This window comes from Aquarana catesbeiana, linkage group LG03 (assembly GCF_042186555.1).
Source record: "Aquarana catesbeiana isolate 2022-GZ linkage group LG03, ASM4218655v1, whole genome shotgun sequence".
NCBI classification, from domain to species: Eukaryota; Metazoa; Chordata; class Amphibia; order Anura; family Ranidae; genus Aquarana; species Aquarana catesbeiana.
In genome coordinates, this window is record NC_133326.1 from 127,229,928 (window position 1) to 127,242,041 (window position 12,114).

Genomic DNA, 12,114 nt, shown 5'->3' on the forward strand with positions numbered 1-12,114 from the left:
CCCTCTTTCGCATGTGCACCTATTTCTCCTCCTTCACATATCTTCCCAATTGTTTTTTTTGTCTTCCCACAATCTCTATTTTATAGACTTGTGCACTAACAAAATATTTGTTTGTTTTTCTTTCATTCGTTTTTATTTTTTTTTGTTTTTCGGGTCATTTATTCGAACATTCGGAAATTCGAAAATTCGAAATCCGAAAATCAAAAATTCGGAAATTCTCAATTTCGAAGATTCGCAAAGTCGGAAATTCAGAAATTCAGAAATCCGCAAATTTGGAAATTTGGAAATTTGGAAATTCTAAAATTCGGAAATGCGAAAATCCGAAAATTTGAAAATCTGAAAATAAGAGAGAAAATCCAAAAGAACGAAAATAAGAACAAACATTTGAAAATAATAACTAGCTAACTAACTAATAACTAACTATTAAATTATTATACTATTAAGCTACGAATTATCCGAAATAGCAAATTTTTATTATTATTAATTTGTTACGTTCCATTCGTTTAGATGCGGTATTCGCTATTTCGGATAATTTGTAACTTCGGATAAATTCATATTCATTACGTTCACTAACAGCCAAATTTGAAAGGAAATTCCAATACCTATAATTTAATAGTTAGCAACAGCTATTATTAGTTATTTAGTTATTATGTCAGATTTTCTAATTTTCGGGTTTTCCCATTTTCGGATTTTCGTTCTTATTTTTGTTCTTTTGATTTTTCAGATTTTTGTTCTTTTGATTTTTCGGATTTTCGTTTTTATTTTCGGACTTTCAAATTTTCAAAATGACCGAATTTTCACATTTTCGAATTATCGAATGTCCAAATTTTGGAATCTTGGAATACGGTAATTCGTTAAACAGGTGTTTGTTAATTTGAATATTTCTGAATTAACGAATTTGTCAAATTGCACATATCTATGTCTCCCCTTTCTCACACTTCTTTCTTGTGTCAACTCCCTCTCTTGTCATGCATTAAGGGGTTGATTAACTAAAGGCAAATAGACTGTGCACTTTGTAAAGTGCAGTTGCTCCAGAGCTTAGTAAATGATCAGAAGCTCTGCTGACTTCCCTCATCCAATCACGTGCAAGGAAAAATGCTGTTTTGTTTTCTCCTTGCACGTGATTGGGTATTCTTTGCAAAGTGAAGCTTTACCTCATTTAATAAGCCCTGGAGCAATTGCACTTGCAGAGTGCAACTGTACTTTGCAAAGTTCACAGTCTATTTGTCTTTGGTAAATCAACCTCTAAGTGTCATATGTGTATTACCCTCTTCCAATACACAATTTTTTTAAATCTTTAGAGCTCACCTATCAGGTGTGCTGCAATGCAAGAATATTTGCTATTCTTCCTCATTCTCCTCCCAGCCAATCAGGAAGCCCCTAGTGAGCACCAGACACGGCTGCTGGATAGACAGAAATACAAATCCTTTACCAGAAAAACAACTCTCATTGATGTATTTCATCTGTGTATTCAGCTATTTGCCTTCAGGCTAGTTGTAACAAATGCAAAGGTCAAATGTACCTAGAATGTAAATGTGGATGATATTTTTCACGCCAAAGATTTCTAGTAGCTTTTTACTTACGGTAAATAGAAAATCAAGATACATAATGCAGGCAAACAGCCTCCATTACGTATACATTGGTGGAAAAACACTGTAAAAATAACATGCACCACATTTTCCGGTACACTAATAGTATACAGGTTAGGGAGAAAGTGTGTGAAATGTACTAAATGAGGCAAAGCAACAAATGAAACAGGCAAAGTGGTATTACATTAAAAAACAAAAATGTAATATATTGCAGTTTATCAATCTTTAGATGTTGTGGCAGCATTTGTTTTTTTTTAGGCTTTTCCCTCCTCTGTTTTTACTTGGTAATCTGGCCAGTAACACACCTCCTGTATTAGAGTGTCCCCATTTCGGATGAAGGATCAAAAGAGACATTTTTGGGTAGGTCTGGAGGGAGGGAGTGTTAGATGTACTAGCAGATTTAGATACACTAACAATTTCAAGCCAAACTCCAGCTAACACAGCAGTTACAGCAGCAGTTTTTTTTTCTTTTGAGATAAAGGTTTTACTTGAATAAATAAAAGCTGATCATCTTAAGCACCCCCTGTCAGTGGTAAATGTTTTGTCTCAAGCCTATATCTGCAACATTTGAAGGACAGCTTGTGCTGTTAAAAAACAACAGACTTGCTGGCTAGATTACCAGATGAAAATAAAGGAAAGAAAGCCTAAAAAAAAAAAAGAAAACAAATGCAGCCACCCCATCTAAGTATCGGTAAGCTGCAATATAATAAAGGTTTGCTTTTGGGTTTAATACCACTTTAAAGTAAATTTAAAAATGTAAAATATGCATAAGCTATACACATTCAGTACAAATACAAAACGGGTACTGGCAGATATTTAACTGAGTATTGAGTATATAGAATGACAGTCGGCATTGCACAACAAGCCACCGTATTATAAAATCTTGCATGCCATAAGTTAAAATGATATGCCATTGACTGGCATTATTTGTTTTTTTTTTTCAAACTTTAATAATTTTTTTCTTACTTTATTTCAGTTTGTCCCCCGGCCTTTCTTGCAATTTGTACTAATTCCTTTCCGTATTTTTCTTCGGCAATGGCCCTTTTGAAAATTAAAAAAAAGAAGAAAGAAAAAGATGAGAATCCATTGGAGAAGGATTAATGTTTTAAATCAAAATGAGCAGAACATGAGTGAGGCCTTATATGACCAGATTTCAAGGTTCAAAAGGGCTTTACTGCAGTGTTGGCAACCTACCAAATTGAAATTTTCTGACACAACACCCAAAATTTACTGGCATAGCCAAGTTATTACTGGCATTTCCAAAAATGACAAAATTACAGTTTTAAGTGCAAATTTCAGTATTTAGACTACAAACAAGTACAATATGCAATAAGCAATGTAATTTAAGCTAGATATTAAGGCAAAAAAACATATTTCTTATTTTATTTTCAGGACAGAACTTAGGAGGCCAAGAAATTAGAATGGTCAGGCACACACACATGAAATTTGCTCTCACAGTGATACTGACAGCCATGTCCCGCAGCACAGATGATGATGACACATCGCCAACAAAACACGTCCCCTCCTGAGTCACGGTGACAATCTCTCTCTGCGCCAGGCGGTCCCTTCAGTCCACTCCAGTCCGAAAAGGACTGATAGTCCCACTCCTGGCTTGCCTTACACACCCGTACACGAGGCTCTGTCCACTCTGCTCAGCTCCCTTGCACTGTGACATCACACAACATGCTCAGGCATTGCCTCTGACAGACCTGAGGCCGAGCGTCACAGCCATATTTGTTACTGGCAACCTTTTCCTGTCACTTGCATTTACTGGCAGGAGAGTGCTTGTTTTTTACTGGCTGCCAGTAAAAATACTGATGGTTGGCAACACTGCTTAACCATAGCTCCCAACTGTCCCTGATTTAGAGCAATGTCCCTCTATCCCTCATTCTTCCTCATTTGTCCCTCATTTTGATCTGATCTATATAGATGTATATAAAATTCACTTTTTATCTATCAAAAAGTGTTTTCCAGCACTAAACCTTTCATTTGATTTCTAAATTGCTGCATTTGTAAATTCCAAAAGACAATATAAAGAAATAGTAGTGGTCAAAAAAAGCACTTGTGGGTTTAACCAATCTTGTTTTTTTGTACAATTACAATTCTCCTTTAAGGGTCATGGACAGAGGTGTGTTCTCTGCCTGTATACTTTTGCTGATAGGTGTCCTTCATTCCCATCTCAAAAAGTTGGGAGGTATGGCTTAACTGTATTTGTAAACTTTTTTTTTTATTTACTATCAAGATCTCAAAGCTCTTTTTCATTCGTTTATCATACTTTCCAAAAATCCTATTAAATTATGTTCTGCTATATTTTTTTTTTTTCGTTTGGTTAGACTGGGAAAGAATTAGAACACCTATGGGTTAGAAAACTATCCCTTCACTTCCTGTCATGGTTACAATGGTTTTACCTGACAGGAAGTTAAGTAGATTTCCAAAAGAAATAGAAATAAAACTGTTTTTCTTTACTAGAGTAGGGGAAGGCTAGAACCCCGTGCCAGTTTTTTTTTTTATTTCTGTGCACCAGTTGCAGATTTTCCCCTCCTGTCTGGTAAAATAAAGTGAGGGAAAATATCTCTAAATGGAGTCTGGAAAGCAGTACAGTCTGAATAGGGTTCTAATCCTTCCCAACTCTAATCACAATTAAAAACAAAGTGAGGGAAAATCTCTAATGAAGTATAAAAAGTGGTACCATCTGAATGTGGTTCTACTGCTTCCCTAAACTAAGCACAACTGAAAAACGGAAAATTGTATATTCACCTTTCCGTAATTTTCCTTTCCTGACGCATCTTCATGGCAGCACACACACTGGGTTGTGACTCCGCCCCCACAACCTGACAGGATTGGTTAACTATAAATTTGAAGGCAAAGGCACCCCACTTCATTCTCTGTAACTATCACCTAAAGAAGGGTGGGATTCTGTGTGCTGCCATGAAGATGCGTCAGGAAAGGAAAATTACGAAAAGGTGAGTATACAATTTTCGGTTTTCCCTGACGCAACATGGCAGCACACACACTGGGAAATAACTTGCCAGTCGGGTGGGTACAAGAAAAAAAGTAACATTTATTAAATCAAATAGCAGTAGAATTGGCCCGAATAACGGATCTTCTGAACTCTACTGTTTGTTTTCTAAAGGAAGCTGCAGCTGTCAGATAGTTGCTAATGGAAGATTTCACATCCAAAGCATGAGTTTGACCTTGATCATCGGAAAAAACTGGAAGATTGATCTTCTGGCTGTAATGAAAAGATGTTGCCACCTTCGGGAATAAAGTGGTCTGAAGGTTTTAATACTACCCTATCTGGGTAAAATACCACGTAGGGTTCCGTGATCATTAGCGCTTGTATCTCTGATACTCTCTTCTCTGAAGTGATGGCGATGAGAAAAGTTGATTTCAACGTTAAGTTCCACAGAGAGATAGAGTCAGCTGGATGAAAGGGAGAATTTGAAAGTGCGTTCAAGACTACTGATAAGTCCCATGCTGGAAATGTTGGTCTTCTAGGAGGCTGGATTTTCACACATGCCCTCATGAACTGTATCAGAAGGGGATGAGATGCCCATCTGAGGCCCGTCTTTGCAGATAATGCTGACACCTGCACCTTCAGGGTACTTGAACTTAAACCTTTATTTAGACCTGCTTGAAGAAATTCTAGAATCTGAGGGGCCTCTGGAGATAATGGATCCCAGTTATTCTGTTGAGCCATGGATGAGAATCTTTCCCATATTTTGTTGTAATGGGCATTAGTGGTACTCTTCCTGGCCTGAAGTAAAGTAGAAATGACTTCCTGGGAACGGCCCTGTTCTAGGAGCCTATTCCTCTCAACTTCCATGCCATTAGGTGCAATCTCTCCGGAGCCGGATGGAAGAACTGCCCCTGGAAAAGCAGATCCTGAGTCACCACTGAGCTGCAGCAATGTTGTGAACCACGGTCTCCTCGGCCAGAATAGAATTACTGCTATCACTAAAGCTGATGACTTCCTGAGTCTGGAAAGGAACCTCACGATAAGCAGAGTCGGTGGGAATATGTACCCCAGATGAAAGTTCCATGGGTGAAGAAGACCCCTTCTGCTGATGGAAAGGCTGCCCTCGACAGGAACCTCTGGCACTTGGTGTTCGACGGTTTTGCGGCCAGGTCAATAGCCGGAGTTCCCAAAGTTTGGGTCAAGAGACTGAAGACTTGGTTGTTCAGAGACCTCTCGCTGTTTGACAGGAATTCCTTGCTCAAGCAGTCGGCTAGTTGGTTGTGAGTTGCCGGAACATACACAGCTCGTAGATCCAGCAGGAACAGTTGAGCCCACTCCAAGATGGGGCAAACCTCCTCCAATAATGTCCCGCATCTGGTGCCCCCCTGCCTCGAATGTATGCAACCACAACTTTGTTGTCCATTCGGATTAAGACATTCTTCCTCTTCAAGAATGATCCGAAGGCTAGTAAGGCCTGAAAGGCTGCTCTGAGCTCCAGAATATTTGATACCAAGCCTTGCGCCTGAAATTGCCATTGACCCTGGGCTGTTTGGTTCCAGTAGTGAGCCCCCCAACCTTCCTGGCTGGCATCTGAAGTGATCACTTCTGGCTCTGAAGGAACTATGGGTCTGTGCCTCCTGAGGTTGAAGACATGCACCCACCACCAAATTGATTGTTTCACACACTTGCGAATGGAAATTGCCTGAAGCATTGATGCTCCATCCCACCGATTGAGAAATTAGGTTTGCAGTGTCCTCATGTGCCATTGTGCCCAATGGATCATTGACAGAAAGGATGACATGGAACCCAGGATGCTCAAACAGACTTTGGCTGGAAGGGAAGCCGATGTTATCATCCTCCTGAACTTCCGAATTAATGGATCTATCTTCTCCCAAGGTAATTGGACCCTGTTCGATAGGGTATTCAATTCTGCTCCAAGGAAGACCATGTTCTGAGTTGGCTGTAGGTTGCCCTTTTTCCAGTTGATCAACCAACCGAACTTCTGGAGTGAGGTGATTAGTATGTTGCGATGATAAATCAAGGTTTCTTGACTGTCTGCTAGGAGCAGAATGTCGTCCAGATAGTGATGCAGCCTCAGGCCTTTCTCCCTTAGAAATGCAAGCACAGGGAGTAGGGTTTTGGTAAAGGTCCTGGGTGCAGAAGAGATGCAGAATGGTAGGCACTGAAATTGGAAGTGCTGATGATCGATTGAAAAACGTAGATATCTCTGGAAGGCAGGATGAATAGGCACGTGTAGGTAGGCGTCCAATAAGTCTACGGAAAGCATCCAGTCACCTAAGTTTATTGCTAACAGTATTGACTGGAGGCTTTCCATTTTGCAGGCCTCGATCTGGATTTTTCTGTTTAAAGCCTTTAAATCCATCACGGGACGCAGATCTCCGGTTTTCTTTTTTACCAGAAATAGGGGAGAGTAATAACCCAATTCTCTTTGGGATGTTGGAACCTCCAGGATTGCTCCTTTTTGTACTAAATCCAGCACATATTTGAACAGTATCTTCCTCTTTTCTGGGGTTGATGGTAATCTGGTTGATTGAAAGTGATTTCCTGGTAAACAGCCTATGAACTTCCATCTGTGCCCATGTCTTATTATGGAAAGTGCCCATGCATCTAGTATATGGTCCTATTCGAACTCCTTGAGCCTGGCTCCCACTCTCACAGGAAGGACAGGCGTACCCTCAAAAAGATTTCTGGTGTTCCCCTACCGGGGTGGTCTTGGATTTTTGAAGCTTCAAAAAGGAAGACTGAGGATTCCTCCAGGTCCTTTTGAACTCTCTCACCGGCCTATATGTTTTCACCTCTCTGTACCTTGTGTTACGCTTGTAGGAAGGACCTTTTTGTGGTTTCGGTCTCCTGTCAGACGGGATCAATCCCGATTTTCCTCCAGCACTTTAGAGACTCCAACTTAGAACCGAAAAGATTAACTCCGTCATAAGGAATCTTGCACCAGATGGTTTTGATGGTTATGGATTGAGCCATAAGGCTCTCCTTGCCATGCCTGGCGCCAGCATAGCCCTTGCAGAAGATCTGATGACATCAACTGAGGTTTCAGCCACAAAGTCACCTGCCAGCTTCATTTCTTGAAGGGAACTAATGATCTTCTCTTGATCGGCCCTCACGTACAGATTTTTCAATGTTGGCGGACCATCCGGAAATCGCCTTGCCGACTGCTGCTCCAGCGACTGCAGGCCTACAAGCTCCCCCTGCCGTGCAGTACGCTTTTTTCAAGTCTAGGTCAATTTTACAATGTAGCACATCACGAAAGGTTACTGAGTCCTCTATTGGTAAGGTGACGTGTCTTGCGAGATGCATCAAAGAGGCATCAAAGAGGCATCAACAACAGGTGGATGAATCAGTGGATTCACATTAGGCTCCTTCAGGGGATACATTTTTGTCAGCCTATTATTGAGGTTAGACCTTTTGTCTGATCTTTCCCACTAATCTTTAATGAGGTCTTCCAATTCTTCTATGAAAGGAAAGGATTCCGTCTCTTTCTTTAGATTGGGAAAATACTTCCAGATTTTACGGGCAGCTTCTTTAGCTTCCTCCCATCCAATGGCCTCCTTCACTGATCTTACGAAGGGCTCGACCAGGGTAAAATCAAAACCTGTAGACATCCCTGGATCTTCAGTCTCTGAAGATGACTCTGGATCCACAGAAGGAGTGGGAGCTACAGAAGACAGGCTTGGGCCTGCTCTGTCTGTCTCAGGGGCTGATGTCTCCAGGATAGTTTCCCGAACAGATTCCCTGATGAGATCGGTTACCTCTTTTGCGTCCGACTCTTTCTCCCTGGTAGCATGTTAAAGCATGGCATTAGACAGGCTGACGCTGAGGGCTGGGACATGAGCAGTGCACCTCTGTGTGTCCTTGGTTGCTAGGACACCATGACGCGACTGCCTCCTCTCTCTCCGACGTGCTATCAGCTGTTTAGCTGACGCCGAAGATTGAGGCATGCGCAGTATGCGTCTTCGGCCGGCCTGAATGACGTCACATCGGCCTCGCCGATTGGTGACTACAGGCGGGGCGGATGTACAAGAGACGTTTGTAGCGTCCCTCACTGTATGATCCACACTACCAGCCGCTCTCTACGAGATGGCTGTGTGGCCCCACGCTGCCAACCACTACTATTTACTGCCCTTTAATTTCAACACAAGGTAAGCTCCTATTTACAAATGCATGACTATACATTGCTTTCCTTTTTCCCCCTCTATCTCCCCCCTTCCTCTTTTCCCCCTCCCCCCTTCTCCCCCCCCCCCCATTCCTGTCTTATCATTCAGTAGTTCTACTCTTGTTGGAGCTGAATCAATCCATGAAATATTATTTTTCTATTATGTTACATACGTCCCCACAATGTTTGATTATCACTGGGACTCTGCGGGATAGGTACGTCCCATTGGGCCCTACGGGCAGCCTCTCTGGTACGCATGACACCTTTATACTTTAGTTCTAAATACAATTGATTATAATACACCATGATGAATTATTTATTGTAAATATGTTGTTCATTACAGTATTCAGTTCTGTGCTCTTGAAGAAGCGCATGTGGCGCGCAACATGTCGAGCCTATACAGAATTTGATTGTTACCACCGCATAGCTTCTGGTTCAACGCAATGTAACTATATTGAACAAAGTTCTCAATTCTAAATATTGCTTTAATTGTTTTCTATAACCATTCAGCTATGTATGGAGTGCATAACCTGTAAAACTGTGTGATTATGAACTGAATTTCATCTACTTCCCTTTTTTTTACTTGTTATTTTAAATATTTTCTAATAAACCAGAATTTTAACTACAAATTTAGTAATTACTGTGCCTAAAAAGTCTCAAGCCCAAATTTGCTAATTTCTTCTAATCTAATACGATAAGACGTGGCACCCGCAACCCTAGACCGTATCCGCATGACCACTATGCGCTGATACATTTATTAATTCCAGTGTACAGTGTATGGTCCTTGAGACCAGATGAGCCTGGGTATGCCCAATAGGCTTTGTGTTTCTATGTTTATTCTTTTTCAAATCTAAGAAAAAGAATAATAAAAAAAAAGAGTAGTTCAGTGATCAGGGATTTTCTTTTTGTTACACTGTAATTGCTTGTTACATTGATAATCATTCTTAATGCATTGTTTACAATTTTGATGCTGTGATTGAACACAGCTATCACATAGTACAGGGTGCTGTGATTGGCCCAGGTACCATGTGATCTCTGGTGAGCAATCACAGATCACACACAGTAGTAAACAATGATGTCATGAATGGATTCCATTTATGACTATTGTTTACTAGGTGTCGTGTAATCATATAGCAATCACATGGTATCTGGGCTGCTCACAGCAGCCGCAAACCAAGCACCGCAAATCATGCCGGTGCACATGAGCGGAGCAGCGCATTTGTATGTCAAAGTGCCTGCTCAAGCCGGCAGCCAGCAGTAAAACTGCTGTTGGCCAGTCAGTAAGTGGTTAAGGTTTTAGGTATCGGTATCCAAATTGGGTAGTTTAGTTGTGACTTGTTTATGATTTGAGCAGGGATCCAGAAGATCATCCCAACTATTAACAATAGATATGGGGTGCCTCATGTTTTATTAGAGACTACAGTCACTGACATTTTTTACTCAGTTATTATACCTCATGCTCCAAATCAAGGAATATCAAAAGCAACTGCTGTTGCTCTTACTCCACCATTTAGGCATCAAAGAAGGCAGCAAGTAAAGGCATACCAGAGAAATCATTGCAGTAAGTAGTGTTCCTGACTAAGGTGATGGGATTACATCCCTCTCTAATAAAATACCCTTATATTTTTGTTGCAAGTTGTGAAAAAGAGATAGTGTATGAACTTGTTTTAGAGGTTATCCTAAAAATACAAAATACGTTTTTTTTTCTTGCAGAAAACATTTTTTTTCATTCTTGGCCCTCTGCTTCATGCACTAGAGATCCATGAATTACGAAGAACTACTGGGTGAATCACAAGGTTTAATGCTCATGCTGCCTTCAATGTCTTTGAATGCACTCAAATAAAAAGCAAGGCTTGTTTAATCTTAATTAGCTTTTTTCCCCTTCAAACTCTGGTTCAGCGGGGTTTGTAAAAATCTATTGGTATCATATAAAACCATTTTAAGAACAAGAAAATATCCTAGTTTAAATGCTGAAAAATGGTAATGCATGTGTGAATGTTTGTGTTATAGAAATCAGTGGTTAACATTATTGGATGTTCTTACCTCTGCTTCAGTAGGTCCTCCACATCTTTACACATCTTCCTTCCATCCAGTAATCTCTGGAGGATAATGTCATATCCAGTGTTCAGTATTAAATCTGTAGACTGCAACAACAAAAAGGGTTACACAATTTACACAAACTTTGATAATTATTAATAAACATAAATGGACTCCTATACAAAAAAGCAAACTGGCATCCAGGTAACTCTACTCTATTTGAACAGCCCAGGATAACCATCTTGCAGATGGTACAATCTTGTTCTTATTTTATATTTAGTATTTAATGTCTGTTGTTGGCCAGAGTAGTAAGTGAGTAAGGTGAAGCTATCTACACTTCAGTCATCTAATCAATTTCCTCTGCACATGATAGGGCATTTATAGTGAACATTGCTTTACGTGATTTACTAAGCTAAGTGAACATTCTCCTTTTCCGATTTGATGACTATACTTTAGACATCCCAACCTGCAAGAACTCATTTCAGGGAGGTGACGCTTCAGTGCCGCCCATCAGTGTCCATTCGTGCCATCTCATCAGTGCCCACCAGTGCCACCCATCAGTGTCCATTCGTGCCATCTCATCAGTGCCCACCATATCCTTCAGTGCTGACCAGTGCAGCCTTTCAGTGTCCTTCAGTGTCCTCCGGCAGAGCGCTCCCGGCTCGGTCTCGCCCCCTCCCCTGGCCACAGACAGAAGACAGAGCAGCCTGAGCAACTGTACTCCTTTCGGCTGCTCTGTCTTCTGTCTGTGGCAGAGTGACAGGCCCAGCTGGGAGATCGCCCGTTGCTCGCAGGTGTCCGGGAGCCCGCAGCCAAATGCGGGAGACTCCCGCAACTCGCGGGAGACTTGGGATGTCTGATACTCTATAGTCTTAAGGCTCGTACACACAATATGAAAATTGGATGAACATTTTCGTCCAAAGAATTTTTGTACGATTTTCATATAGTGTGTACTGTGTACACAACTTTCGACAGCCCATTCCGACCTTTCGTACGAAAATTCCTGAAGGGACAAACTCCAGAATTTTTCTCGTACGGGAACAGAACGAACAATTATAGTTTAATGTGTACTCTTTTTGGACCAGTTTCCTACAAGAAAATTCAGAAAAGAAAGACTGCGCATGATCAGAAACAATAAACAACAAAAAAAAAGCCTTTGCTGTACGAGAATTTCCGTATGAATTTTCATTCATCGGTTCCGATTTGCTGTGAAACAACGAGGAAAATCAGACGATTGTTCGCCCGATTTTCTTATAGTGTGTACCCCACTTTAGTCTTACCCTGTGTAGATTTTCCATCTTGTGGGACAGCAATGTAAGCACCAGCAGACTGAGAGTGATCGT

At 41.0% G+C, this 12,114-nt stretch overlaps 1 protein-coding gene across 2 annotated transcripts in view; it reads right to left on the reverse strand.

Annotated features, from left to right (window-relative positions):
* PSTPIP1 (proline-serine-threonine phosphatase interacting protein 1) overlaps window positions 1–12,114 on the reverse strand; it is a 114,041-nt gene that overhangs the window by 42,061 nt on the left and 59,866 nt on the right. For both annotated transcript variants that reach the window (XM_073619197.1, XM_073619196.1), the window contains exons 2-3: window positions 10,778–10,878; window positions 2,556–2,630 (exon numbers count right to left, since the gene is read on the reverse strand). In XM_073619197.1, coding sequence (XP_073475298.1) covers window positions 2,556–2,630; window positions 10,778–10,878 — 176 coding nt within the window. The remainder of the gene's footprint in view (window positions 1–2,555; window positions 2,631–10,777; window positions 10,879–12,114) is intronic.